The sequence below is a fragment of the Aythya marila genome, assembly GCF_965140915.1.
Source record: "Aythya marila genome assembly, chromosome: 20".
Lineage (NCBI taxonomy): Eukaryota > Metazoa > Chordata > Aves > Anseriformes > Anatidae > Aythya > Aythya marila.
In genome coordinates this window covers 3381044-3407840 of record NC_139061.1, presented here as the reverse complement: position 1 = coordinate 3407840, position 26797 = coordinate 3381044, and the positions used below count along the sequence as shown (strand labels likewise).

The following is a 26797-nucleotide window of genomic DNA, read 5'->3' as shown; positions in this document are numbered from 1 at the left end:
GCTGGGGACAGGGCATGAATGGAGGCAGGTCTGCCAGCAAAGCTTGACCATGTCATTTCCAGTGAAAACATGGGGCTTTGCACAACCCTGTTTACCAAGTGTGGTGGGAACCTCATTTTACTGTTAAAACTATTCAAAGACATCAGGAAGACACTAATGAGAGGCACGCTGAGGGACAGTAGGCACTTGCTGTAGGGAAAAGTAATTGGAAGGGAGTTTCTCTTCCACCTCCTGGGTCAGTACTTGTATGACTCCTGTCGGGATCAGCTAGGACATGCCCTTTATGTGTCACCCTTTACATGGGTAGCATTCCTGGGACATGCCCTGTTGGTGTCTCCTGTTCTTTATGATGTAGGGCACAGTAGCCTCAGGCTTCATGTCCTTACAGGCAGGATGGCCAGCCTGAGGAAGAGGCAGTGTGGCCTTCTCGGCGGTGCAGTGGGTCAGGGCATGGTGAGCCTGAAATCTCTGTTCATGGCTGTGTCTCTACTCCAGTTCTGTGGCTTAGTTTCTCCTTCTGTAAAAAGATCTCCGTGTTTCCCCTCATTCGCTAACTGGGTCTCTTTTCTTCCAGGAGAAGCTCTGATAGAGAAGAGGTGGAGAGGATCATTTCACGCCAGTATCAGCTCCTGTGCACAGTCAGGAAAACCAATACCACATCTGGCTTTAGCACCTCCAAAAGACTAGACACAGTATTTTCACTTTAAAGCAGGACAATGTTTATAATGTACTAACTGATGTAATCAGGACAATCCTGGAGTCCAGTTTTCCAAGACAGCCATTGTTCCAGGAGGAAGCAGAAAGATCTCTCTGGGTTTGGTTTCTTACCTGTATTGATTTTGACTGTGGAATTTGTATTGTTTGAGCTGCCCTTGCTCCACTGTCTGTGATCTGGGTCACAGCTGCCCCTGATGGTAGCTGAAGTGTCAGTGAGTCCCTGTAACCCCACAGGAACAGTGAAGGGATTTGCTTGTGGTGTTAAGCTCCAAAGCACGTGCCCAGAGGCAGCACGCTTCCCCCATGGTCTGTCCCTGCCCTTCCACCCACCCCAGTGTCTTGAAGACCTGCACAAGCGAGTGAAACCTGCTGGGCTGACTGTTCGCACCGGTACGCGTAGGCTGAGGAGGACGGGGTGTGGGGAAGCGTTTCCTTCCTCGCCTGGCAGAAGACATCTGGTTCTGGAGCATGGCGGCTTCGCTGAGTACTTGTATCATAGCATGTCGTGGGGAATAATCTGGTTTTAGAGGGGTATTTATTTCATTTGGGTAAGGAGCTGTGGTGGCTCTGAGGTGGGGCAGGCACACCTCGCTCAGCTTTGGCTGGTCTCTCCCTGCAGAGAGGTCTCTGAGCAGGCCTGATGGTATCATGGGCCACAGCCGGGCTGCCTGGCCTGGTCTCCCTGCTTCATGTTCATCTTTCTTGGGCTTTCTTGGGTCTTCTGAGCACCAGGCTCCACAGCCAGCCACATCCCAGCGTCACCGGCCTGAGGGCTCTGTGCTGGCTGCAGTCTGTGGGACAGGTGCCTTGAGGAGGTGGTTCCCTCCCTGCCTGTTTAATTTAACAGCTAATTGGGGACTGCCTGCCCTTGGCTTTGGTGTAGTGTCTGTCCCCTGCTGCTGGAAATGCAGGAGGCTGAGGCGCTGCTGTGAGCATTCATGCAGGCTGTCTGTATCTGATGCGTACAGAAATGCTGTGTGAGACATGAACACGAGCAATTGGAGCAGAAGGAATCAGAGTCTGGAGCCCGCACAGCTCTCATGTCTGCGCAGGGCAGTGCAGGCTCAGGCAAGCACCCAAATTTGCAGCTGGGACCCTGAGCGTGCAGGTGGGTGCTGCTGTCTCCTTGTGCCATGACAGTGGGCACCAGCTGGCTCACGAAGGAAATGTGGGGTTGGTTTGGTCTTGTTCCTTCTTCTGGAGCCTTTATTCCTCTCTGCATCTTTGCACCACAGCTCCTGGGGATATTAGGATGGAGTAAGACGAGAATATGCTCTTAAAGCTGTGAAACAGCATCCTGTGAAAGAGTCCAGTTCAGCTTCGCTGTTTAGTACTACAGGGAAAAATAATAGCAATATTTTACCAGGCTTCCCTTAGTGCCTGACTCCTCCAGTTTTCAGAAGCTCCTGTGTGATGAGGGGACATCTGTGAACGAGAAGAGAGGAGGCCACTGACAGAGATCTGAGCCAGGACACAGTCAGATGAACACCACAGTATGTCAGCTTCACTTCTTCTTGCCCTGATTTCCTATGAAACTGTGCCACTTCTTCTTAGTGGGTTGCCAGGCTGCATCCAGGCTGCGATATAGCGCTGGGCCCTGCTCACTCGCTGCAGGACTGATGAGCTTCCCCCCACTCAAGGGAGGAAGAGAGAGGGAGGTGACTTCAGGGGAGTAAAGCAGGTCAGAAACACGGCTTACATCTGGCTCGTGGCAGGGGGAGGAAGGCTGTGGGATCTGCTTGGCTGGAAATGGTTCAACTGGGATCCCGTCCTGCCTCGTAGAAGTGTCTAATCAGTTCTCACTAATCACCAGGAAGATTACCACCAATCTGCCTAGCACTGGGACGTTTCAGGGGACCAAAATCCTTCTGGTTGGTGTATTCAACTCCATCGCTTCGGAAAATCCCAGAGAGCATTCCTTGTTACAGCTTGCAATAGCGAATACCTCAGCAGGAGCTGCTGTCTTTAAGAATTTAGGGTTGGTGTCTCCCAAAGTTCTCCTGTTGGCCGAATGGCCCTGCAGTCACTGTCACAGCTCCCGCTGGCAGCAGAGCGGGGACAACGCTGGTGCCCCTCGCTGTGCCACCTGTCTCCAAGCCCAGGGCTTCCCGGGCACCCACGGGTGTGCGAGCCCCTTCTGTTCCATGCTTATTTTCCACTTCCCTTGATGAACCTTTGGCTCCGCACAGGGCAGGATCCCCCAGGAGTGGTTCTGGGGAGCATGCATGTGGCTCCACAAAGGAATTCCTGGGTCGGCACTGGGTCAGGCTGGGGGAGAAGCTGCCTCCTGCCTCCCCCAGGGACTGTCCCCTCTGAGCGGCTCAGTCCCAAGGCTCCTCCCGGTCAGCTCGGGTGAGGCTGCAGGACAGCAGCAGATGGCTCAGAGCAGGTTTAAAGTTAATGCTGGTGGTCTTCTCCTGCTGTAAAGAGCTGTGCTGTTCCCTGCGGCTCAGCCAGGAGCTGATGGCGCTTCTCAGCAGAGGCTGTGCCGAAACAGGCAGCGGGGTGGAGCTGGGTCCCTTGTGTCCGCACCCCCCTTGGGGTGCAGGTCCATGGGAGCTGCTCCCCAGGCACAGGACACGTTATCACGGTCTGGGCTTCAGCTCACCCTCATCAAGTGGCCAGGAGGGGGCTGGCCACCAGCCACGTCCTCCCTCACCAAAAGGCTTCCTAAGGGCATCTGCCTCCAGTGGCTGCTCTGCAGAGGTTGTCAGAGACCAAACTAGGGACAAACTCAGAAAGGACAAGGAGGTTCCCCGGCTCCTCTATTTATTTGTAAGTTTAATTGCTATTTTTGCCTATTTGTGGTGGTGTATAAAGTATTTCTCAATATTTGGTCTTACTGGCTTCGTTCTTTGGGGGAGGTTTCCAAGGGCATTGCAGCGCTGATGCACCCATCTCTTGTCGTTGGTCAGGGACTGGTTCCTGTTTGTGCCTTTACTCCCCCTTCGGCTTCAGCCACGCTCTTGTCTCCATCCCCGAGAGCCGGCAGGGGGCTGCGTCCCCCCAGCACGGGGCAGGGAGCGGAGCAGGAGCTCGCCCCACGCCCGCAGGCTCCTTGGTTCGCTACCACTATGGTTAGTGATGGATTTCTGCTGAAGGCTGAGAAATTCAGGTATATCATGGCTCCATGCTGGGCAGGAAGTCGTCCTGCTCCATCTTCAGTCATTTCTTCTCTAACCCTCTTGACCAAAAGGTAAAAGAAATAAATAAATAAAATTGGTCCTGGTTGGTGATTTCAGCTTTATTCCTCCTGCAACAGCCGGAGCCCTGGAGCAAGGGGCAGTACTCTGCTGCTGCCCTATGGTGGGGTGAAGGCATCAGCCCGGGCTTTATGGCTCTTGCCTACCCCAGCAGTTCCTCTGGCTTGCAGAAGAGGTGCATGAGGGTTTCAATAAAACACAGTAATGCAAATGACACTATAAACGTCTTAACAAAAATTCCAGTACTCTGTTGTTTGGCAGCTTTAGCAGCTCAACACTATCTTGTAGGGAACTATTAATACACTAAGATCGTATAGGCCTCATGTAAGTTACCAGAATAAAGGTGATACTAGATGTATAAATGGATGATAACCTTTTACCCGTACAGTATGTATTACAATTTTGTAGCTTAGTCATTTTTGGCTATCAGATTTTGTTAGTATGATAAAAAAAAGACAAAAAAAAAAAAAAAAAAAAGGTTTGACTGCTAATGTCTATTTTGTTATTTGATTCATTTTCTTTCTTCCTCTGTACAAAAGCTGTACAAATCTTGGTCTGTGTAACTACTCCAGATATGTATTCATGTACCATCACCCCTGTCCTGGCTTGCTGGTGTGGTGAGCTCATTACTAAATAAAATCTGTGGCTGAAGTCAGGCACCTGCTGCTGCTCTCCCTCCCCGGGATGAGAAGTGACGGGCACAGGCACACGGCACTGGTCCTGCTCCCTGTGCAGGTAAGGTCTGGTAAGGACCAGACCCTGCATCTTCCCCACCTGTCGGCTTCTCCTGGCCCCAGGGTCAGGTGTCTGTGAGCTGTGGGGTGCTGGGAAACAAAGGCAAAACTGCAGAACTTTGGGCAAGTTTGGGCAGTTCTCTGCTGTAGGAAAAGAAGAGGCTGGAGATGGCTGCAGGGGGAGTATGGGGCATAGTCCTTGTCCAGCTTTGCTCTGGGGCTGGGTGCTCTTTGTGGGGCGAGCCCTTAGCTGCTGTTGAGCCTGGGCCTGACTTGGCAGCACCCCATGAAACAAGGAAACCTCTGTCTGTCTGTGCTTCTCCAACATTTCCACACTCCCATGGGCTGTAGGAGCCTGTGCAGCGCTCTCTGGCAGCAGGAAGCTTTTGGCTGTTCCTGAACAGGGGGGTGAGACTTGCAGGCCCTGGCCTGATCCCAGGGCAAGGCCCCAAGAAAACTGCACACAACAGGCAATGAAACCACACCACCAGGCCCCGTTATCCCAGGCAGGGCAGTAAATGGGCTGTAGGGTAAGGGCTGTGAGGCTTTCCTGCTTTTTTTTTTTTTTTTTTTTTTGGGGGGGGGACGGGGGGGTCAAAGCAGCCTAGGGCGACTTGCTGCTTCAGCAGCACCCTCGCCCTCTGCATTGCAAGGTGCTGCAGTCTCCTACAGTTGCTCGCTGCATTGGTCACTTTGGGATTAGGGAGTGATTGCATCTCCAAACTGCATGTTTCACTGGCTGGAAGGAGAATAATTCATTTGGGAGAAATCTGAGCAGAGGGAGGCTGGTGCCGGAGCTGCTGGCCCCTGAGCCACCAGGACACCCCCAGGCACCCCACCCCTGGGGGTATTTTCCACGGGCTTTTCTTCCCCAGTCTCTTGCTCCTCACTGCTATCAGAGCCTAAAATGCTGCAGCAGCCCAGGAGGGTGGGCACTGAGACCTGCGTGGTGTGGGAAGTCCTGCTTCCATCTCTCGTTTAGCACGGCCGTGCGTGTTTGGGTGCCCGAGCCCTGGTGTCTCACAGAGGTAATGCTGTAGTGCGTGCCTTTGTTTGCAGACATAACGTTTCTGTGCTGTTAATCGTTTGGCGAAGATTAATAAAACATGAAGTTTAAAGATGCCTAAATCGCAGTGGGGGAGCTGGTAATCTCTGCCAACAATAATATTTGCACTTTGTTTTCATCCTAGCGTGGAGCCGTGGAGTGTGGGCCGGGAGCAGCAGTGCCGGGAGCACGTGGAGGGACCTGGGCATGGGGGTGGCAAAGTGGGTGCAGCCCCAGGCTGGGATGGGGAGGGAATGGGAGGTGGCTTTACACGGGCACCTCACCCCAAATCCTGCAGGAACTGCCACCCCAGAGCATGTCCCGGTGGGGTGTCCCCTCTGGAAGGGGTGGATGAACCAGGTCTGAGGGGGCAGCGGGTCCAACAGACCCCTGAAGGCACAAATCTGCTCCTTCCTTGCAGAAATTGCCTTTGCAGGGGCTGCCTGTGCCCTCTCCCTGCTGCCACCCCAATGCCAGAGCCCCGGTGCTGGATTTGGGACCAGGAGCATCCTTTGTCCATCATAAGGGTATTTCTTCTCCATCTCACTGCTGTCTAACGAGCATCCTTGTCAAAACAGCTAATTTCCTTCCAGAACAAAAAGTCACCTGAATACATTTGGAAGCTGTATTGCGCTATCAGAGTAATCAGAATTTAATTTGATGCAGTCAAGGCTCGAAAAAGATGTTATCAAGGGGAACATCAAAGCCGGATTCCTGCGCTTGGAAATGCAACTGGAATGCTTAGTCCAGATTTCTCATTTTATCGGAGACTTTCAAAACATCAGCCTAAATAACAAAAAATGAATATTGAGAGTATTTGCAAATTAACGTCTTTTGTAGCTGAACAAAGGCCACTGTCTAACCTACTTCTTTCGCATGTCTGGGATGGTCTCTTAATAAATCCTAATTATACAGTTTTGTTGTGTCTAATTGTTTCTGCGCTTGCAGGAATTAAAACCAAAGCCCATTGCTGCATTTGCTGGCACTGCCCTGATCTTCTGGGGCCTTATCCTGCAAAGTGGGGCTCATCCCACTCCATACCAGGGGTACCTGTGGGTACGGTGATGGGGTGATGGTCAGACAGGGACCCATGTGATATCCTCAGGGCTGTCGGTTGCTACCTGTGCTTGGGATGGCTGATGAGAAGCTCCAGCTCTCACTTTTTGGGGAGGTTTTGTTCCACCTGGGAGGCATGGCCCTGTGACGGCAGCAGCTGCTGCTGGGGCAGGGGATGGCAGAGCAGCAACCTTAATCCCATCCACTTCAAAGGTCACTTTTTTTGTGCCAAACCCGGGCTGTTTTGCTGACTGCTCAGTGGGCAGTGGGGTGGCAGCCCCTGCCCAGCAGCAATTCGCCCCTCTCTTTCCTTAGCTGTTATTTCTGCAGAGCTCGAGCCCAGACAGCATCACCCTCCCACCTGGGGGACCTGGGGACAGCTCCGTCCCCGGCTTTCGCCCTCGGAAACGTCGCGGGGGAGCTTTGGGCGAAAGGAGGTTCAGTCAACTTCGTTAGGGAAATAGCACGGATCTTGTGTTCAAACCTTTTGAAGTGTTAATTAAAAAGAATTATGCAAAGGAGCGAGGATTTGAAACATTCATTTGAATCTCAATAAGGCATCTGTATTAAAAATAGCAGGGGGATCAACCACAGATCCAGCCGCGCCGGAGGAAAAGGGGCGCAAGGGCCGGCGCCGTGGTCGGGGTGCTGGAGGGCAGCAGGTCCTGCCTGCTCCCTGCCCCAGCAAGGTCCTGGCAAAATGCTTCTTCCCCAATATTTGGGAATATTTGGGGATTTTGGAAGCATCTCGTTTAGAAAGAGCTGGTGAGGTGCGGTGTGGTGCTGAGCTCCAAGCATGGAGAGGGCGAGCGTCGTTCCTGGGCCACCGGTGAGGTGGGTGCAGGGCTGGGACCAGCCTGGGGGCACCCAGCATCAAGTGCAAGGCACCCTGGGGTGATCACAGCCCCTCTGGACCCCAAACCAACCCTAAACCATTTCCGAGCCCTGGCACAGCACCTTCCAGGGGAAAGCAGGGGCTGCACCTCTCCATCACAGCCCCTCATTAAAACCCCTGGCATGTCCTGGCCCTCGCTTATTCCAATAAAAAGCATCCAGGGCATTAATTACCAGGCTGGCGGATAATGTCGTTAAGTTTACTTTTGTTCCGTGGGGACCCGCCGGGAATGCCAATGCCTCCTGCCCTTGGCATTGGTGCTGCAAGCGGGTGGGTGCCCCGAGAGGTGCCGGGGTCTGCATGGGGTAGCAGTGCTATGGGGGCACCGGCACTGATGTTTTTGGGTTGTTCCCAGCATCTGAGTGGACTGCGAGGCTGTGGGCTCTCTGTCAGGGTTGGCTTTGCTGGGCAGCAAGGCGGGGAGGTGCATTTGGGGCTGGAAGCAGCCGGGGTAGGGGGCCAGGAGCTTCGCTGGGGCTGCCCAGGGACCTACGGAGGCCCTATGTTGAGAAGCAGCTCCCTGGGAGTTGTGGATTTGGGGCTGAATATGCAGCGATCCCATTGCCACACCTCACTGAGACCTGGGATGCTGCTGGTACCCACAGCAGCCTTCCCAAAGGATTCAGCATTCCTTGCCAACACAAAAAAAAAAAAAAAAAAAACCTAAAGGTGCCAACTTCAGCTTTGGGAAAGATGTTGGTGCTGCGTGCCATGGAGCTGGGCAGGACAGGGGGCAGGAGATGGAAATGTCCCTGCTCTGCTCCCCAGGATGCTGTCTCGAGGCTCTGTTTTGGGAGTGCCTCTGCGGGGCTCTCATTAGCATGCAAATAATTCAAGGGAGCGAACGAGAGACAACTGGAAAACCATTTTATCTGTTGCGCCGGAGCAAACTCTTTCTGCAGCACAGCGTTCAAAGCAGCGCACGAATGCAGACAGCTGGCAACACAGATAGATATGTTAAATGCAGACAGACAGAGTAAATATTCAATATAAGCCATCCTCTATGCCCCAGCAGGCAGGGAACGGAGAGACTTTTATTTTTTTTTGCTCTTTCTATGAATGTGTTTGCGACCAATAGATAGCAGCCCTGGTTTTGCAGGGAATTCTTGCCAATAGTGTATATATCTTGCAAAAGAGCTAATAATAATTTTGGCTCCCTGGGCACACCGCTCTCCCCGTGGTAGCAGTTTTCAGTGCAGAACAGAGCGACCGAGCGTGGCCTCGCTGCCAACAGCCTGGAAAACCAGGGGCTGTTTTGCTGCAGCCCTCTTTGCATCCAAAGCCTCGCTGCTCCAAGCGTGGGAAATGGACTGAAAAGTTCTTTTTTCCCCCTAAAACTCAACGTTTTCCAGCTCAGGAAGCAGACCCTGATACCTTCTCCTCTTGGGTTTTCCTCCCACGGTTTCTTGCCCTGGATTTTGCTTTCTGCCCCCCCCCCCCCCCGCAGCCCCATACCTGCACAACTCACCTGAAGCATCCAGGGGCAATGTCCTGCAGGGCTTCCCCAAACCGTCCTGCTCTTGATCTATAATTCAGAAACCATTTTGTTTTGTCTCAGTAGTTTTCACCAGCAATTTGCTGTAGCTAAGGAATACAATGCCCCTTTAGGAAAGAAGAACTAAAACTCACTCTTTCAATTAAATTTCTCCTGACCTTACTAAAACTTTTTTCCCTATTCCCTGTTCTAAAGAAGCAGCATTTTTTTTTTTTGTGATCTCCAATTCCACTGAGAGACAGAATAAATCAGCATATCAGAGAAAACAACGATTCTTGTGATGCCCAGCAGTCACTAATTAACAAATTAAAAAAAAAAAAAAAATCTTTATGCAGATATAATTGTTTTCTGGCTATGTTGCCTTTTCTTTTGTCAGCACTGCGACAAGGAAGTTCTTTATTTCTACCGCGAGATCAGATTAAAACATCCCTCTCACACCGCCTTCTCCTCGTCGGATGTTTTTGTAAGGCTCATTGTTTCAGCCCCGAAATGGAACAGCTTGCCCACTTTCATCCTTTCGTGGTGATTTTTATATTTTTTTCAGAGCCTTTCACAGACGTTAACGCCACAGAGGAATGTGCCGGCCATCGCCTCCATCCCACGGGCGCATCAGGAGCCCTTTGGGTGATGTCCCTGGGGGAGGTGTTGGCACCATAGCACAGGGTGGGGGCTCAGAGCCCTGTGCCTCCATCTGCAGGACATCTGGAGAAGATCTGGGCTGCCTCCAGGTGGTTCCCCCGGGGCCAGAGCCCCACAGATGAGCTCACAGCCCTCACCCACGCTGCAGTCCCAGGCTGCTTCTCCTGGTTTTCAGGATAGTTTCGGCCTCTCCCCCTCCAACACATTGCAGCCCTGTGTGGGGATCATAGAATCAGAGAACCCTAGAATCATTAGGGTTGGAAAAGACCTTCAAGATCACCTGGTCCAACCACACTGGCCCCTATGACCATTATCACCCACTAAGCCACGTCCTCAACACCACATCCAACCATGGTGACTCCACCATGTCCCTGGGCAACCCATCCCAACACCTGACTGCTCTTTCTGGGAAGAAATGTCTCCTCATTTCCAACCTGAACCTCCCCTGGCACAAATTTAAGCCATTCCCTCTGGTCCTATCACTGGTTATCTGTGAGAACAGGCCGACCCCCAGCTCCCCACATGGGATGAGGTGCCTTCATTAACCACTGGCCAACAAAGGCACCTGCAGCCCTCGGACATTACCTTACACACGTGCTTTATTACAGAGGGCACGAGGAACAAAACAGCCCCTGCACCAAGCCAGTGCTCCCCAAAACACCTGCACATCACCATAAGCATGGCAGGGATGCAGAGCAGGGACAACCCTGGACAACGCACCCAAGCGTTGCATCAAAACACACTTTTTCCCCAATTTTTCCTTTGGTATGAGGTTTCCCCAGCCAGGTGCCCCAGATTTTGGCCGCAGAGCCCCACGGTGACACAGGGAGATAAAGTCACGGCGAGGAGCTCCACGCAGCACCGTGCGGCTGCTCCACAGGCGACTCCGTTGTTTGGCTCCTGCACCCGGGTGACCTAATTAAATTAATTTTGTGTGCTCTTTTTTTTTTTCTTTTTTTTTTTTTTTTTTTTTTTTCCCCGGTCTGGCTAAAAGATAATTAGCCAAAAGATGCCCTGATTTCTTTCTTCTGAGTAAGACCTTCCATTTAATTATTCAGAAAAGTGAGCTCGTCGTTTCGCTCGCCATTTGCGTTATTTAGGTCCCAGGGACAGCTGATGCCCAGAGCATTTTTGGGACCGCGATTCACACAGGTCTGCCCTGCTCTGGCCATCAGCGGGACAAATCCTGTCCCAGGCAGCCCCGTCCCACCAAACCCTTCATTCTCATTGGGGTTGTGTTGGGATTTGGGATGTTTGGGGGGATGCGGGGGGATGCCCGGCCCCTTGCGGGGGGTGATGAGGGCGGTGGGTTTGCCAGGCCTGGTGCCACAGGGAGGGAGCTGGGGGTACAGGGGCCGAACCCCCTTTCCCTGCTCCTTCGGAAACCCAAAGCCAGTGTTTTTGTTTTCTCCTAGGGTGTCTTCTTCTCCTTTTGACCCCGGAGCAGATACAAATCATCACTTATTTAAGAGAAAATGCAGCTAACGGAGCAGCTCCGTGATACGTGCTTGGGGGGTGATGGGAGGAGAGGGGCGATACCAGCGGTTTTCAAACTTCACTCTCACGCCCTTTTTAATCCTTTTTAACCCTTTTTATTTTATTTAGCACGTCAGTTGCCTCCGCTCATGGGGCGGTGGGGACCTGGGGAAGGGGGCAGGCCGGCTCCCTGCTGCCGAACCCGAACCCGCCCGGCTCCTCCTGCGGCCGGAGCAGCGCTTGTGGGGAGCCGAGCCGGGCTGTACCGAGCCGTGCTGACCCATAGCGATCCGTACCGAGCCGTGCCGAGCCGTGCCGGCACCAACAGGTGGCGACAGGCACCCGGGGATCGGCCCCGCTGCCACCCGCGCCCTGCTCCCCGCAGCCCTCAGCGGGCACGGCCGGTGCCGAGCCGGGCCGGGCCGGGCCGGGCCGAGCCACACAGCGCTCCCCATCCACCCCCAGCCCCGGCGGGTGGCTGAGGCACAGCCCGGCTCGGCTCGGCTCGGCACAGCCCTGCCCGGCTCAGCACGGCTCGGCTCGGCTCGGGTCCCCTCCCCCGGGCGGCGTGGTGCCGGTTAGCGCTGTATGTAAATGGCAGCCAATGGATGCTGCTGTTGCGCGGGGCTGGGATTAGCGGCGGGGCGAATGGCTGCCACTCTTACTGCCGCTCCAGAACAAAGAGCTCTCCGCGCCCGAGCAGGGCGCCCTGCCCGGCCCCGGCCCGGCCCCGGCCCGGCCCGGCCCGAGGGGAGGAGGCGGCGGCGGCGGGAGGCGGGCGGCGGGAGGCGGCTCTGCCCCGGCCCCGGCCCCGGCCCCGGCCTCGGCTCCTGCCCCGGCTCGGCCCGGCCCCGCCGCCCGCCCCCGCCCGGAGCCGCCCGGGGAGGCCGGAGCGCGGTGAGCGAAGTTGGGGCCCTGCCACGGCCGCCACTCCCCGGAGGGGGCCGGGGGGAGGTGGGGAGGGGAGGAGGGTGGCTGGGGGGGGAAGGTGGTGAGGGGGGGCTGGGGACAGGGCTGGGGACAGGGCTGGGAGCAGCCCCAGGAGCAGAGCTGGGGACACAGCAAGGGACCGACCCCAGGAGCAGAGCTGGGCACCAGAGCTCCTCTGCGGCTCCCCCGGCCACACCGGGCTCTGGCCCTGCATGGGGCTGGGGACAGGGCTGGGGACAGCCAGAGCTGCGATGGGGAGAAAGTTCCTCCCCGGGGAGCCGGTGCCCTTGTCCTTCCAGCGCACGGGGCTGGCAGTGGGTTGATCCGGGATAAGCCGCAGGTCGGAGCGATCCCACTGCTGCGCCGCGCTGGAGCGAGCCCTGGACCCGGTGGCACGTCGCAGGTAACCCCGGGGGTGCGTGGCCGAGGGGCACCCCATGAGCCGGGGATGCTCGGGGCCGGGTGGGGATGTGGGTGCGGAGCCGCTCACGCTGGGAGCCCCCGCTGCGGGGTGGCTGCTCCCTGCGCTCCTGCAGAGGGGCTGCAGCCGGAGGAGGACCCCACGATGTGAGCGCCGGGGGTTCGGCTCTGGAGATCCTCGCCGGAGGAGCCGGCACCCAGCCGAACCGGGAGAATTTCGGGCTTCTAGGTAAACCACCGCAGCGCTCGAGCTGCGGACGAGGAGGCGATGCGCGGGCTGCCTGTGGCCAGACGGAGCTCTCCGGCTGCCGTGGGCATCGAAGCAGCTCGGTGTGTCCCACGGGTCCCACGCCGGAGCACAGAACCCTTGCATGCCTGTTTGTGCCACCAAAATACCGCGCCCGCTCCTGCACTTCTCCCTCCTTCCCTGCTGACACTGCCTTGGTGGCCGCCCGGGTCCCACTGGGTGCTGCAGCCCCGAGGGGACACCCAGGAGGGTGCCAGAGGGGAAACGCACCCCTGGGGATGTGCTGCCTGCCTGTGCTGCCCCTCCTGGAGGGGTTTTGTGTGGCTGTGGGGTGCTGGTGCTGCGGCGGGGCTGGCACGCCTCCTGGGCTCGTGCTGGCCTTCGGGAACCAGCATGGCAAAAGGGGACACTGGGAACACCAGGCAGTTCCCACACCCCCCAGCCTGTGTCTTGGGTGGGGAGAGAAACCCCCCAGTAAGTGGGATGGGGCTGTCCTGGGCAGGTCCAGGTGCCACGGTGCATCCCTGCCCGCGTGTCAGTGCTTTGCTTCAAGCCTGGTGCTGCTCTTGGGTCTGATCCCGAAAGCAGCCCCACATTTGTGCCTCATCTCCTGCGCCGCTCATGCCAGGGAGGAGAGGCGCGAAGGTCCCCGGCGCCTTTGGGTTTGCTAATGAGAAGCTGGAGAGGAGGGAAGGAACCTGCTCGGGGACGTATTTAGCAACTTGCCCTACAAGCCCGGCGTGAGGGACGCCTTGCCCTTGCTCGCTGTCCTGGCAGCCTGGCACAGGGAGGCGACTTGCAGGACCTCGCACGGTGCAAGAAGGGCCCGTTTTTAGGCTGTTTCCATCTCCCAGCACCCGGAGGACAGGCTGGGCTGTCCTGCACCCACACCTGCATGGACGGCGCCACCTCTCAATCGAGCAGCGCTCGCCTGAAATGAAGGAAAAAAAAAAAAACCCAAACCCCAAAACCCCAGACCATAACAGTGGTTGGAGTGATCTCCCGCTGTTGGAGCTGATGGGGGATTCCCATCTGCTGTTCCCACAGGAAATAGCTGGGATTTTTTTAGGCAATTATCAATGCCCTGTACTTCCTCTGGGAATTTCATCGGCTGCACCCTGGCGGTCAGGCTTGGTGGAGGAATGCGGAGGGACAGCGACGGGGCCCGGGCTCGTTCCCTGCCAGCCACGGTGCGGGCACAGGACTAGGTGCCAGCCGTCCCCATGGCAGAGGGTGCGTTTGCTCCGTTTGCTGCCTGAGCGTAGGTTGTAGCTGCTGCTGGTGGTGGACCTGCTGGTGGTGGTCATCACCAAAATTGAGGTGTGAGTGGTGCCACCAGAAGCCTTGCCCTTGAGGACAGGAAGGAGAGGACCTACAGGGAGCCTCTTCCCAGGATGGAGGTGTCCACCAGGAGCTAAATTTTGTATTCGTAGAGTTTCTTTATTGGTGAGCTCCCAGCTGAAAGCTGTAGGGAAGGGTCTCCTGGTATCTCCTGGATCTTCCCACCTGGAGGTTCATCAGAGCAGCAGGGCTTGAGGCAGAAAGCAGGACGATTTCTCGGGAGGTGAGCGGTTGTTGCAGACCAGGGCAAGGTTTCCCAGAGAAATTTCTCTGCCCAGGTGCAGCCTTTCACTTTCCACTGTGTGTTTTATTTCAATCTCTTGAGACATCATCTTTAAAAAGAGGTTAGGAGCCCTTGGTCTGGTCAGAAGCTGTGGGAGACTCCAGGCTGCGCAGTGGCTGTGATTCAAGCAGACCTTACAGATTGTGGCTTTGGGGTTTTTTGCTTATTGTTTTGGGCGAGGCTGCAGGTTTAATGCATCCTTCTGCAGCGCTTAACATGACCCCATGGATCGAATTTGCTTTCAGTGGTGCCGGGAGCCCTGCCTGGCCGAGGTCCCCCTTCCCCACTGGCTGTGTCCGAGCAGGAGCCGCGGCCCCAGACTGGGTCCCACCGGCTGGGTGCTGGGATTTGGCGGGGGGTCTGGTCTGAGACAACCCCACGGAGCAGCTTTATCAGCTGAAGAGGTTCCGTGTTACATGCAGGGCAGGTGGGAGGACCTGTGCAGGGCCTTGTGTTTCCAGATCTGCTGCCAATCGTCGCTTTTCAGACGCTTTGATGGTGATTTCCAGGGGGCTTACCTACAGCATCAGGAAGGCTTTCCCCGGCGGGTAAACGTTATTAAGAAAAGCACTCAGTGCAAGAATTGCCTTCTTAAAAGCAGATTGCACCTTGGTGGGATTTACATTTGTATATCCAAACAGCTTCTGTTTGAATTTTCTGGCTTTTGTGGCTTTGTCTCCGCTCAGTGCTGTGATGGCTGTTTTAAGAAGAGAATTAACTTCAACTAGATGAATAGGAGACCGGCACAGACTATTGCTCTGCCTTTGCAAATTCACAGCAATCTAATCATCCTTTACCAGGACTTTCTTCCTCAAAGCTAATCTCCACCTTTCCCTTGAATTATGAGGCGCCTCCATCTTTGTCTCCTCTAAACCTGCAACATCAGAGGGAGCAAACCCACACGTGGAGGCTCCGAGCCTCTCGGGAGCTCCTCCACCGTTTGCTCCAGAAGCTTGAAAGGGACACAGGTGGATGTCCCTTGCATGGATGGTGTCCTGCGTGGGGGCTGCAGGGCTTTGGTGCTCACCTGAGCCACCCCGGCAGCCGGGGCTGAGCATCAGGGAGCTGAAATCCGCTCCTGGAGCAGGGGGAGCTGCGGGGAGTGGAAAGGTGCCGTGGAGCTTCGGTTGGGCTGGATGTGGTGGGGGTGAAAATCCTGTGGGAAGGAGGCTTTGTAACTATTTTTTTTTTTTTTTGTACTTTCTCTCAGTCTGGTTGCTGCCAGGTGCTGCTCTTCCTGCTTAGCTCGGGGGGGGAGCACTGATGTTCCTGGAGAACAAACCTCCCCCCCCCCCATGAGGCACGTGAGGGATTTGCACACTTCCAGGAGAAAGGCAGTGCCTGCCCCGTAATAATCAGGAGCTTCATGGTGTAATTTGTGGGGGAGAAATCCCTCTAAATGAGGCGAGGAGCTGTGCAGCCAGGCTGGGGCTGAGCCCTGCCCTGGCCGAGGCAGGGGATGCCCCATGGGTTGTGTGGTTGAAAGAGAAGTGGTTGAGGAGCCCTTGGCTTCCTCCTTCCCTGACTGAAAAAAATGGAAAAGCAGGAAAACCTCAGAGCTTTCCCTCTCTCATCTGACGACCAGAAGAATTTAGAGGTGGTTGTTTTGCCCTCGCGTGGAGGATCGCGGCCTTTGGTGTGCCCCCTGCCTCACAGGCCCGGGGCCAGGCCGCGCTCCGACCTGTGCCCGTGGCTCTGCTCCCCCCACACTGTGGAGCCTCATGGTCAAAAGGCCGAATCACAAATCATTTTGTGGTGCCTGTGAGCTGCCCGTGCTCTCCTGTTGCCTAAATCAGTGTGTAGATGTGAGCTCCGGAGCGATGGGTTTTAGTCCTGTGGGCCCTCCTCGCTTTGCCTTGTTCTTTTCGGCACTGGGGCTGCTGAAGCCCAGGGGCTGGCTTCTGTCTCGCCCTGTGTTGTTCAAGAAACGCGATAAAACAGCCTCGTTGGGTAAATACAACGGTGTTACAACCCGCCATCTGCCAAAGCACTGCGTGGAGTGGCAGCAGCTCCTCGGTGAGCTGCTGCTGGCGGGGCTGGAGAAATGTCACCTCTTTGGGGCCGCACACCTCATGGTGGGAATGGGGCGGAGAAAGGGCTTTTCCTTATGGCTTCCTTCCCCTTCACCGGCCTGGGGACAGATAAATCAGACTGGGACAACTGATTGCCACAGGAGCAGGGTGGGCTTGTGTGGGGAGACTCCCTTGAGGGTCATCAGTGAGTCCCCCAAAAACCAGGTGTGCTGCTGCCACCTTCCTGAGCCGGAGCCTCTGGTTGTACTGTAAGGAGATGTGCTTGTGCACCAGGACATCTCTGTGGGTCCGGGGCTCTGGGGGTGGGTGGGCACAGCCAGGTCTGCAGGGATGTCCCTGAGATGCCACCACAGCCATGGGAGCTGTGGACACACGGCTCTGCTCTTCCCCCGCCGCCGTCCTTCCTCCCGTGGGGCTGGGAGCAGCGACGGGGGTTTGGGGAGGGGGGGACACCCACACAGGCACTGGAAGCCCTCCCGCAACCTCCGGAGGCGAAATATGTTAGGAACTCTGCTTGTTTAAAGAGCCTTTGGGGTTTGGGGCCTTAAATAAACATCCTGGTTGGGGTTGGGGTTGGGGATGGGGATGTTCAGCCCGCGGGAGGCCGGGGGGGCAGGGAGCTGTACGGGTGCCCGGAGCCTGCGTGCGCCTCCTGACAAGGTTATAAATTAGCGCCATTAGAGGAGGATCACCGAGAATAAATCGCTCTGCACCCTTTCGGGCCATCGCTGCGCTGTAATTTCATCTCGTCTTTCTGGGGACAAATGCCTAGAAAGCCCCCGGATGAAATTACAGCCACCCAGCCCACGAGGGGGGCACCGCGCCCTGACTCCCAGCCTGGGGTTCGTGCCCCCAGCTCACCAGGAAGATGCAGGCACCCCAAATAGCGCTCGGCTGGAGGAGCCAAGCATGGCTTGCATTGAGAACCCCACGGGGTGGGAACAAGGGATTAGCCGGGTGTTGCTGCAGGGGTTTGGGGCAGGTTTTGCCAGGTGCCTGGTGGCCACGCTGGCCCCGTGCCATCGCTCACCATGCGGCAGCGTGCCCGACCCGAAACCCCGGCCAAACAGCAGGGCTAAAACCAAGCAGCCCGCGTGCTATTAATACGAATGCGTGGCTAGAGCAGGAGGCGGGCGACCTTTATCAAGACATGAAACATTTATTAAAACCATTAGGATTAGCGTCAGGTTATATTTATTTATTTTCTTTTATTTTATGAAAACTGGAGCACGTGAGCCCCGTGAGATGGCCGCACCGGTGCAGTGCATCCCCTGGCTCCGGATGGGTCCCAGCGTTGCTTTGCTGGAGCCAGGGATGGAAAAGAGCCAAGGGCGGCGTTAGGTGGCTTTTTCCCACCTGCCCAAAGGTATTTATTTCTCTTAGGATGGGACTGGTGAGCGGGGGATTATTCTGGGCTGTGGGCGAGCTCCCTGCATCCCTCCTCGGGTTTTCCCAAGCTGCTGCTCCGCGGATTACGCGCGCTCTTGAAAACGTCTTTGTTTTGCGATGTTTGCTATTGTAATTTATGTATGATGCTGCCGCTTGTTGAAAAACAAGGTCTTTATCTCCGTGGGAATTACACCTGCATAAATACAGCCCATCAATGGCTGCGTGCGCCAGGCACGCCGTGACAAAAGCCGGCTCTGGCGCCGCAGCAGCGCTGCAAAAGTTTCCCCCACTTCTCCGCCGCTTTCCTCCGCTCCTCACACACCCCGCTGCTTGGAAGCGAGCTGCTGGTTTTGTGGGCACGCTGCCCTTTTTTTTTTCTTGTTCCCCAGTTCTTCCTCCCCTAGCATCATAGGTATCGCTTCTGCTGTTGAGCATAAATATTTTTTTGGTTCCCGGTTGATTTTTTGGGGGGCGAAACGAGTGCTTTTGTGCTCGCCGACCTCCCGGTGCTACGGAGCCGTCGGATGGAGCCATGAGCACGAAGGGGCTTCTGTGGGCGGCTGCCGGCGCAGGACTATTTTTAACACAGCCGGGATTTTACCGCGCTGCCGCTGATGCACGGGAGCACGTAGGCATCCGTTCTCATTTTTAAACCCGATAATTAAGGTGAACGCGCAGGCCGGCCCCGCCGGGGAGAGGCGCTGCCGAGGATGCTCCGGGTTGCCGGGGCCGGCAGGCAGGTGGCCACCGGAGCCCTTCGGAGGCGTGGGCGCTGCAGGACCAGACGAGCAGGAAGGGAAATCGCTGCCGTCGGGGATCCGGCTGCAAGTGTGGCAGGACGCGCTCCCCATCAGCACCGCCAGACGGACGGACAGACGGCCGGCTGTCTGTCCCCAGCCTCCTTGCCCCGGCCAACCTTCCCCCGAAGTGGAACGGAGGCGGTTGGGTGCACGGTGGTGTCGCACGAGTGGGAGCTGAGATGTGGGTGCCGGCAGCTCCCTCCTCTTCCTCCTGCTCTTCCTCCCCGCGACTGTTTGGTCACGGTCGGGTCGGGGGGTGCCAAGCCCCTGCACGCTCCCCGCCTGGAACCTCGCAGCGATGCTGGTGCAAAGCCTTGCAGCAACCGCAGCTCCTCTCAAACTGATGTGCTGCGGGCTTGTGAAGGGTTTTTCTTTCTCGTTTTTCTTTTTCTTCCTTTTTTTTTTTTTTCCCCTGCGCTAACCCGCTTTTAGCCAGCGCTGTTACAAGGCGTTTAAGCCCAGAACGTTCCTTCTCGCTATTGATTTTGCTTTCTGCTTAAATCTCTCTTTATTGCCCTTGGTATTTTGAGGAGCTGGAAGGAGAGAAGGGAGAGCTGAGCTGCTGCTTCGAAGAGTTTTGCCTCGCATGAGTGGAGGCTGAGGGAGAAATCCCTGGCGATGCCAGCTCCCCACTCCTCTGCCTCCCGCTGTGGGGTGAGGGCTGGGACAAGCCCTGGAGGTGTCCCCATCCCGCGGCTCCCTGTGCATGGAAAGGGGTCCGAGGATGTGTGGAAAGAGCTCTGAAGCCTCAGGTTCCTGGTGCCCAGGTAGCAGCAGTGTCCAGAAGAGCCGTGTCTCAGCTGGGTGAGCATCCCAGCAAATCCCACAGCTCCTTGGGGTCCTACAAAGGAGCTCGGCTCCTGTGCGGCAGGGCCGGGAGCTCCGGGTGAGCTTTGTGCCCTCGGCTCAGGGCACACCGTGGAGCTGTGAGCCCGGTGTGCTGCTTCTCCCGAGGCGATCAGGAGGTGGGCAGGGGATGTAGAATAAGTCCCAACAGCCCCGTTCCCAGGGAGAAATGTGCTTGGGGTGGCCAGCTCCTGTTCCTTCCTAGGCTGTAGCTTGGACCAGCTTTGTCCCCACGTTCCTGCTGGTGGCACGCCGGGATTTTGCTACCAATAAGCAAATAAAGCTTCTAACGAGCTTTTTGGGCTCCTCCTGGCTCGGGCTGGGCACAGGGCAGAGGGCAGGCACTGGAGACGTTTCGGAGGAGGAGGTATGGCAGCGCACAGCCCCACTACAGCCTCCTTAAATATTTACCTTCCCGGCACAAGGCAGCTCCGCGCTTCCCCGCCGCGCACGGCAGGTCGAGGGCTCTCCAGCGCCCTGCTCCGGAGGCAGCTGCTCCGATTGCCTAATTGCTTGCCGCCCATTTAAGGGGAACCGATTAAGAAATTAATTCAGAGTCTTAGGCGGCGCAGAGCCCGATGTGAATGCTTTGATCGCCGCGGAGCAGGGACGGATGCGGGCGAAGGCGCTGCTCGCCATCCGTCTGCGGCGGGAGGTAATTAAGGTACGGCTGCCGTTCGGGCGGTCACGGCTCCGGCGCGGGTTTACGCAGAGGTGGTCGGGCTTGTTTATGTGCAGGTTGTCCTTTTTTCTCCGGGTTTCACCCCAAGAATAGCGCGGAGATACCCTCTGTCGGTGCAGGTGAGCCCAGAGCCCTGCGTGCAGAGAGGGGTGCTTGGGATGGGGAAAATACTCTTTATTTTTTATTGGTTTCTACAAGTTTTGTGGTGTGTGGGTTCGGGGGTTTTGGGGTGAGTGTCCATGCTTGGTGCGGGCCTGAATTTGGGTAACCGAGCCCCTCAGCACCGTTTCCTTGTCATCCCCACACCCACGGGAGGCTCTGAATCGGAGGCGCTGCTTCGCTTTGCGCTTCTCCGGGTGCTGGCAACCCGATTAAAGCATCGCAGCGCTGCTTGGAAGGGAAATGTGCCATAAGGCAGGTTTGCTTTTTGCAGGATTAAAAGCAAATAAATATTTATACAGTATGCAAAGCAGGCTCGATAAGATATGCACATCAGCGAGAATTTGAAGCGGTTTAGTTTTGGGTGCAAGATTAAGGGGTGTGCGTGTCGGTGCATTATGTAGTTCTAAAGGGATGTTTTCCTCCTGCTGCACAAAAATAAAAATAGGAAGGGAAGAGCCGTTTGCGCTTCTTGGTCCGCTCTGGTCTTGGGTTTCACGATCTCCGTGCACGCCCGTATCTTTAACTGCAGGGATGGAAAAAAGCCAAGGAGAGAGGGCAGTGCAGGCTGCATTTCGTATGCAAATATCATGCTGGCCCCGTTCCTAATATTCGCTGTGTTTACACGTAAATGCAAACAACTGTTGACTTAGTTTCAACAGATAATGTGTTTCATAACACAATGGAAATTAGAATTAATCTGGAATTGAGCAGGGGCCGTGTGTGTTTCCGCCAGAGCTGAGGCTCCGTGGGGGCTCGGGACGGGGCTCGGGTGATGCTCAGCACCCCCAGCCTGTGCTGGGGAATTTCATTTCCCCTTTTCTCAGTTCTTGTGAATTTTTTTGTGGAGTCCCTCCTCACTCCTGTTGGTGTGGGGGGACCCCTCTGCCACCGATGTGCTGTGCCAAACCGGCCTGAAGGCCGTCCAGGCGCCGTGGGAGGGATGGGGGGGGTTCCTCTGCAGGACAAGTGAGCTGAACCGGCTGGGAGTGCACTCGGGGACAGTGTCCCCTGAGGTGACACGGATGTGGGGTGATGTGGGGACAGACAGCTCCTCGTGGGGAGCGAGGTGCTTGGAGAAACGCCAGCGTCCGCATCCGCCGCGTCCCCTGGGGCTGGGTGGCAGCGCCCAGGTCACCTTGTCCTGGTGGTGACTCCCCGTGGAAGCATCCAGGAGAGGCCCCGGCTGCGTTTTAGGGCCTCATCCTGGCCTCCTCCGGCCCGGGGCAGCCCTCGCTGGGCTCCCAGCTCCCTCCGAGGCTTCCTCGTAGCCCCGGGGCGGAGCAGCATTGCCCGGGAGCCGATCATCTGGGAGCAGCGTCATCCCCATCTCAGGGCGTCTGCCTGTCCCCGTCCATCTGTCTGCCCATCCCTAGTAATTTTTCACCGACTGGCTGGCTCCCACCGGGCGCCGGCTGCAGGAATTGGGCAATTGGATTTGGGATGTGCCATCCGCCACTGATGGATCTCCACGGGACAGGTGGCACCAGAGGGGACGTCCCGGCCCCAAGGCGTGCGGTTTTGTGGCTGCCAGGGCCCCTGGGGATGCCGTGCCCGTGCTGTTGGGGTGTGGGGGAGCAGGATGCGTCCCCGGCCGGTCCTGCTGCCCGTGCGGGATGTGCAGGGTAATTGGATTCCTGCCCAGGCTGGGTGGGGGCCGTGGGCACCTGGGGCTGTTTGTGTCCTGGAGCTGGCAGTGATGCAGCACCCCGATAACACCAGGTAAGGGCAGGATCAGCGTGGTGCTGGTTTTTGGGGCTCCCATCCCGATGCACACACTCGGCGTGGCCCGCAGCTCCTCTGTCAGATCCTCTCTGGGTCTTCCCCTTAAAAAAAAGGACCGAGCAGGATTTAGGAGCAGTGTGCTCCATGTGTCGGTGCTAACCCCCAGCCCCCAAATCGCCTTTCCATGCCCTGTGTGGCGCTGATGGTTGCGCGTGGGTGCTGTAATCCCCGCGGAAGGCCCGTGTCGTTAGCTATCACCGGGCTTATTTATGCAGAGCGGAGCCAGGCACGGGGTGGCAAGCAGCACGTCCTGTAACAGGGGGAATACTCGCTCCTGAAACAACAATAACCGGAGAGCTGAAATATCAGCGATAAAATTAAACCGTAATGAGATTAGGCAGTGGCTCTTCCATCCGAGCGCGCCTCGCGCGGAGATAATTACCCGGGAAGAGCAGCGAGCACGCTGCGGGCACGGCCGCGGGCTGGGATGGGGACAAGGGACGGGGACGGGCGCCGGGGCTGCTCCTGGTGGAAAAGGGGAACGGGGCTGAGCCCCAAAAAGCCGGACGAGGCGCAGACCTCGCCAAATTCACGCCCTGGTGGCCGCGATTTCGTGCGTCGCTGCCTTGGAGCAGCCCAGCTCGTGGCCAGGCGCAGGAGCTGCGACGATGCGTTGCCGGCGGGTGGGATGGGGAGGCAGAAAACGTGCTGGGGCTGGGACCTCGTTGGAAGGGATTTGGTTCTGGGGTTTCGTTTCTGCATCCCCAGGCGCGGGGCATCACCTTCACCCGCACGCGGGATTTGTCTTTGATGTGGAGGAAAAAAGGAAGGGGGGAAAAAAAATAAATCCATGTGGCTGTGTGATATAAAATCTGAGTTTGGATCTCAGTAACTGCATGGAAAACAACAGGCTTTTTATGTTGGCTCTCGGGGTAGGAGGAGAGCAGGCTAGAATAAAGATTTACAGTGTTTGGGAGATTAAAGGCCCTTGGTACATTGTTCAAATACCACGAGATTAGTTTCCAAGGAGACGGATACCAGTTGCCATAGGCACCGGGGGGCCAGGAATTAGGATTGCGATTTTTTATCCTGATCACGCAAACAGTAGCTGAACGCTGCTAAAACTCCGGCTTTAAATAACACGAGTGTTAGCTTACATACCAAGAAAGCAGAGTCTGGAAGCTGGATCCCATCCTCTCCCCGCTCCCCATCGCCCTTGGCTTCTTGCAGGGCACCTCAACCGCAGCCGCCCCGTGCCACGTTGGACCCAGCTTTAAAAATTCGGGTGCCGCGAGGCGGCGTGGGGCACGAGCCCCCCGTAACACCCGGTGTCCACCACCAGATGTTGGGTTTTGGCCCCGAGTCGCTCCTGACGCAAAGCCCCACGCGTGGTGCTGGGCGGACGATGCGTGGCACCGCTGCACCTCCTCGCCACCAGCCGGCTTCGGGCTCCTGCTCACATGGCACCGAGGTGCAACCCACACCCCTGGTGCCACCCCAAGCCCTGCCCCGACGGCTCCGGGGTTCCCGGGTTGGTCTCATCTTCCTATTGAGGCTCGCTCCCGTTTCGGGCCGCCCCGCAGGAACTATTCGTGGGCGGCAGCTGTGGCGGTGCGGCACCAGAGCGAGCTCCCGGTGCCCCCTCCTAATTTTAGCTGCTGTGGGCCACCCACTTCTGGGAAATGCAACCTGAGCCCTGGCACCACCGCAGCACCCATCCCTCGTGGCCCTGCCACCTGGGCACCCCGCGCTAGCAGCGCCTGCTCCCCACTCCCCACTCCCCACCACAGCACTCGCAGCATCCCTCCCTTGCCGCGGCGGCGACGCTCCGATTAACGCTTTGGGTTTCCCCCCTCCCTTCCTTTTTGTCTCTCTTTTTTTTTTTTTTTTTTCCTTCTTTAATAAATGAAGAGGCAGTTGCTCGAAGCTAGAGCTTCTGCGCCTGCCCGCCGGGAGGTTGCGGCGTGGAAACTTGGCTGCGTGGGGATGCTTGAAACGCGCGGCGGAGCCGGGGGGAGCGATCCTGCTCGGCTGCGGTGACATGGAGGTGTTATCGGGGGGGGCACCCCGACTTCCAGCCGCCGCTTTGCTCCCACCTCTCCCTTCGCCCTGTGCAGAAGCCCACGATAATTTTCCCGTTCGTCCTGCGTGCGCCGAGAGCGGGATTTAGAAAAAGAAAGGTAGCGGCAGAATGAAACGCTCGGATTTTGCTTCCCGTAGGAAAAAGCTCCATTCCTGCTGCGGAAACACCTCCTGGCTGCTCGCGGGAGCCTCGGGTTTGTTCTGCGCTTGTTTGCGGAGCGGGACGGAGCTGAGCCGGGTGAGAGATTGGCCGTGGAGCAGCCGGGGCAGCGGCGCTCCGGCTGCGCTGCCTGGGGATGTTTTCGGTTCTGTGCCAGCGCGGACGTGAGGAGCTTTTCCAGCAGGTGCCCTGGTTCCTGTGGGTAAAGTAACCCAGCCAGGAGGTGTCTCGTGGCCTGGAGCTGTTCCTCCCGGTGTTACCCAGCTGGAGAGGGTGAAAGAAAACCACCAGGTTTTGGTGGTTTGGTTTGGGGGACCCCTCCTGGCCCAGGTGCGGGGGCTGCCGGCACCGCGGGGATGCGGGCGCAAACCACGTGCGTGGTCAGGGTACCCCAGGCTGTGCCCGGGGGCTGTCTGCCCCCTGATCACCTTCATTTTGGGACTTTTGTGAACAGGTGTAGCAAAAAAGGAGGCCTGGGGATGTGGGGAGAGACGTTGCAATGGGGCGGTGGTTATGGGGCAGGTTATGGGGCTGGGGGATGCAAACCTGGCCTTGTTCTCGCAGCGGCCATGTTCGCAGGGCTACGTGGGTACCCCAAAAATCAGAGCACCCCCCCTCAGGAGGGCTGCGCAGCAGCACGGGGGTGAGATCAGAGATCTGGGGGCTTTGGGGAGTGTTTGGACACTGGAGAATGTCGATGGGTGTTTTGTGACCAGAGGTATCGTGGTAATTTGCTGGAGCTGGCATCAGTGCTGACCGTGCTGCTCACCAACCGCCGACGGGGCAGACTGTGCTGAGTTAGGCGCGGGGGATTACATTTTAGTGGGTTTTGGGATCACCAGGGTGTGAGGAGCAGTTATTTCTCTGCCGGCAGGCCGTGCAGGGGGAGCCTTTCATCAGCCCCTTCACGGTGCGAAGCAGTCGCTTGCCGGCGTGCGAGCAAGCTGCCCGTGCCGAGCAGACATCCCCGCCGTGCTGACAGAGCAGGGCCGTGCCACGGTGCTCATCACCGCCAAAAGACCCCAAAGTCCCCAAAATGTGTCGGGGTAGGTCAGTGCCCTCGGTCGGCCTCCCCTTCCTGCAGCCCGTGGGGACGTCGGGGCCGGTCCCTGCGCCGGGAGGGCGGGTGCTGTCCCCGGGGTGCTGTGCCCAGCCAGTGCCATGAATTGGCCCTGCAGCTCCTATCGGGACAGCTCATGCTGAATTTTAAAACGCGTTTGATGATGGCTGGGGCTAATTACTTAAATGTCCTCCAGGGCTGGTGTAATTTCTAAAAATCCCCTTAAACGCGCCTGCCCAGAGCAGAAGGCAATTACACCCCAGATCTCTGCCAGCTCATCGTTACACACGGACGTGGCTCATGGACCCTCCGGCCACCGGCGTTTCGGGTGAAACCTCCCGAGTGACTCAGGAGCCCCGGCACCATTTTCAGAAGTCCTTTTGATTCCGGGCAGCCCAATTTCCCCCGGCAGTGCCCCAACGCCTGCCCCAGGCCGTCCCTCCTCTCCCCCAGCGGGGTGAACGCGCCGTGAGCCCATCTCAAGTCCTTCCCTGAGACATTGCTTTGACTGCTTACGTTCGGTGCGTTTTATGGATGCTTCATGCAGTAAAAATGGCCAGGGCTACGTTTTTATGGACCTGCAGGAAAAAAATAAATAAATCACCCGATTTGTGGAAAGCCGGTACTGGTAGGGAACAGGACGAGAGGGCGATGCAGAAAGTCCTCGGTCCTGGCCACGCGGCTGTTCCCGTCCCGCAGCATCACAGGTCCCCTGCTTGGCACAGGGCTTAGCCGGGGATAATGCCCCAAAAAAGAGGTTATTGCCTTTTTTTTTTTCCCTTCTGGCTGCGGGACTTGGCTTGTGATGCCACCACGCATCCGTTCCCTTCGCTTGGTCCTAGCTGAACCTGTTTATAATTTGAAAGTTACAACAACGCCGTTCTGTGCTCAGAAATTTGTTTTTGGGGGGCGGGGGGGATGGTGATGTTCCTGCTTTGTTTGCCTTATTTTGCTGTTTTGTTTGCTCGGAAGGCTGTGGAAATGGTGACGCAGCGCGCCGGGCGGGCGGATGTTTATTTTCGGGAGGGATGCTGCGAGGCGGGCGGGGAGGCGATGCTCAGGCTTGGGGTGGGGATTTCGGGGACCAGGTCTGTCCCTGTCCCCGGGAGCAGGCAGAGGGGGCAGGACGGGGCTGGCTGGTGGCGGGGACGCAGCGGCACCTGCGGGAACAGCTCCTGGTGGCCAGCTGGGACTCGTCCTTGCGTCCTCGGCGCCCGGACCCCTCGCTCGGGGATTTCGCCGTGCCCCCGTCCCACCCGCAGCCAGCCCTAACTGGTGTAAGAATGGTTTACCCCAGTTTCCCTAAAGCTTAGTTTCCCTCTGATTAGACAAACAACTTCAAGCTGTACATCTTAATTTGATTTGGATAAGCCTATCGCT

At 57.0% G+C, this 26797-nt stretch overlaps 2 protein-coding genes across 7 annotated transcripts in view; both read left to right on the top strand.

The window, feature by feature from the left end:
* Positions 1 to 4592, top strand: part of CLIP2 (CAP-Gly domain containing linker protein 2) — an 80326-nt gene extending 75734 nt beyond the window's left edge. The window contains exon 16 of the mRNA XM_082776616.1: positions 575 to 4592. Within this exon, the coding sequence (XP_082632742.1) occupies positions 575 to 586 (12 nt within the window). The 3' untranslated portion in view covers positions 587 to 4592. The remainder of the gene's footprint in view (positions 1 to 574) is intronic.
* A 7444-nt stretch (positions 4593 to 12036) lies between these two features.
* GTF2IRD1 (GTF2I repeat domain containing 1) overlaps positions 12037 to 26797 on the top strand; it is a 57559-nt gene continuing 42798 nt past the window's right edge. For 4 of the 6 annotated variants that reach the window (XM_082776093.1, XM_082776089.1, XM_082776090.1 and 1 more), the window contains exon 1: positions 20119 to 20213. In XM_082776093.1, the coding sequence (XP_082632219.1) occupies positions 20163 to 20213 (51 nt within the window). In that variant the 5' untranslated portion in view covers positions 20119 to 20162. Of the gene's footprint in view, positions 12158 to 12466; positions 12594 to 20118; positions 20214 to 26797 lie in introns of those variants that run through there. The other 2 variants (XM_082776091.1, XM_082776092.1) reach the window with 2 other exon arrangements.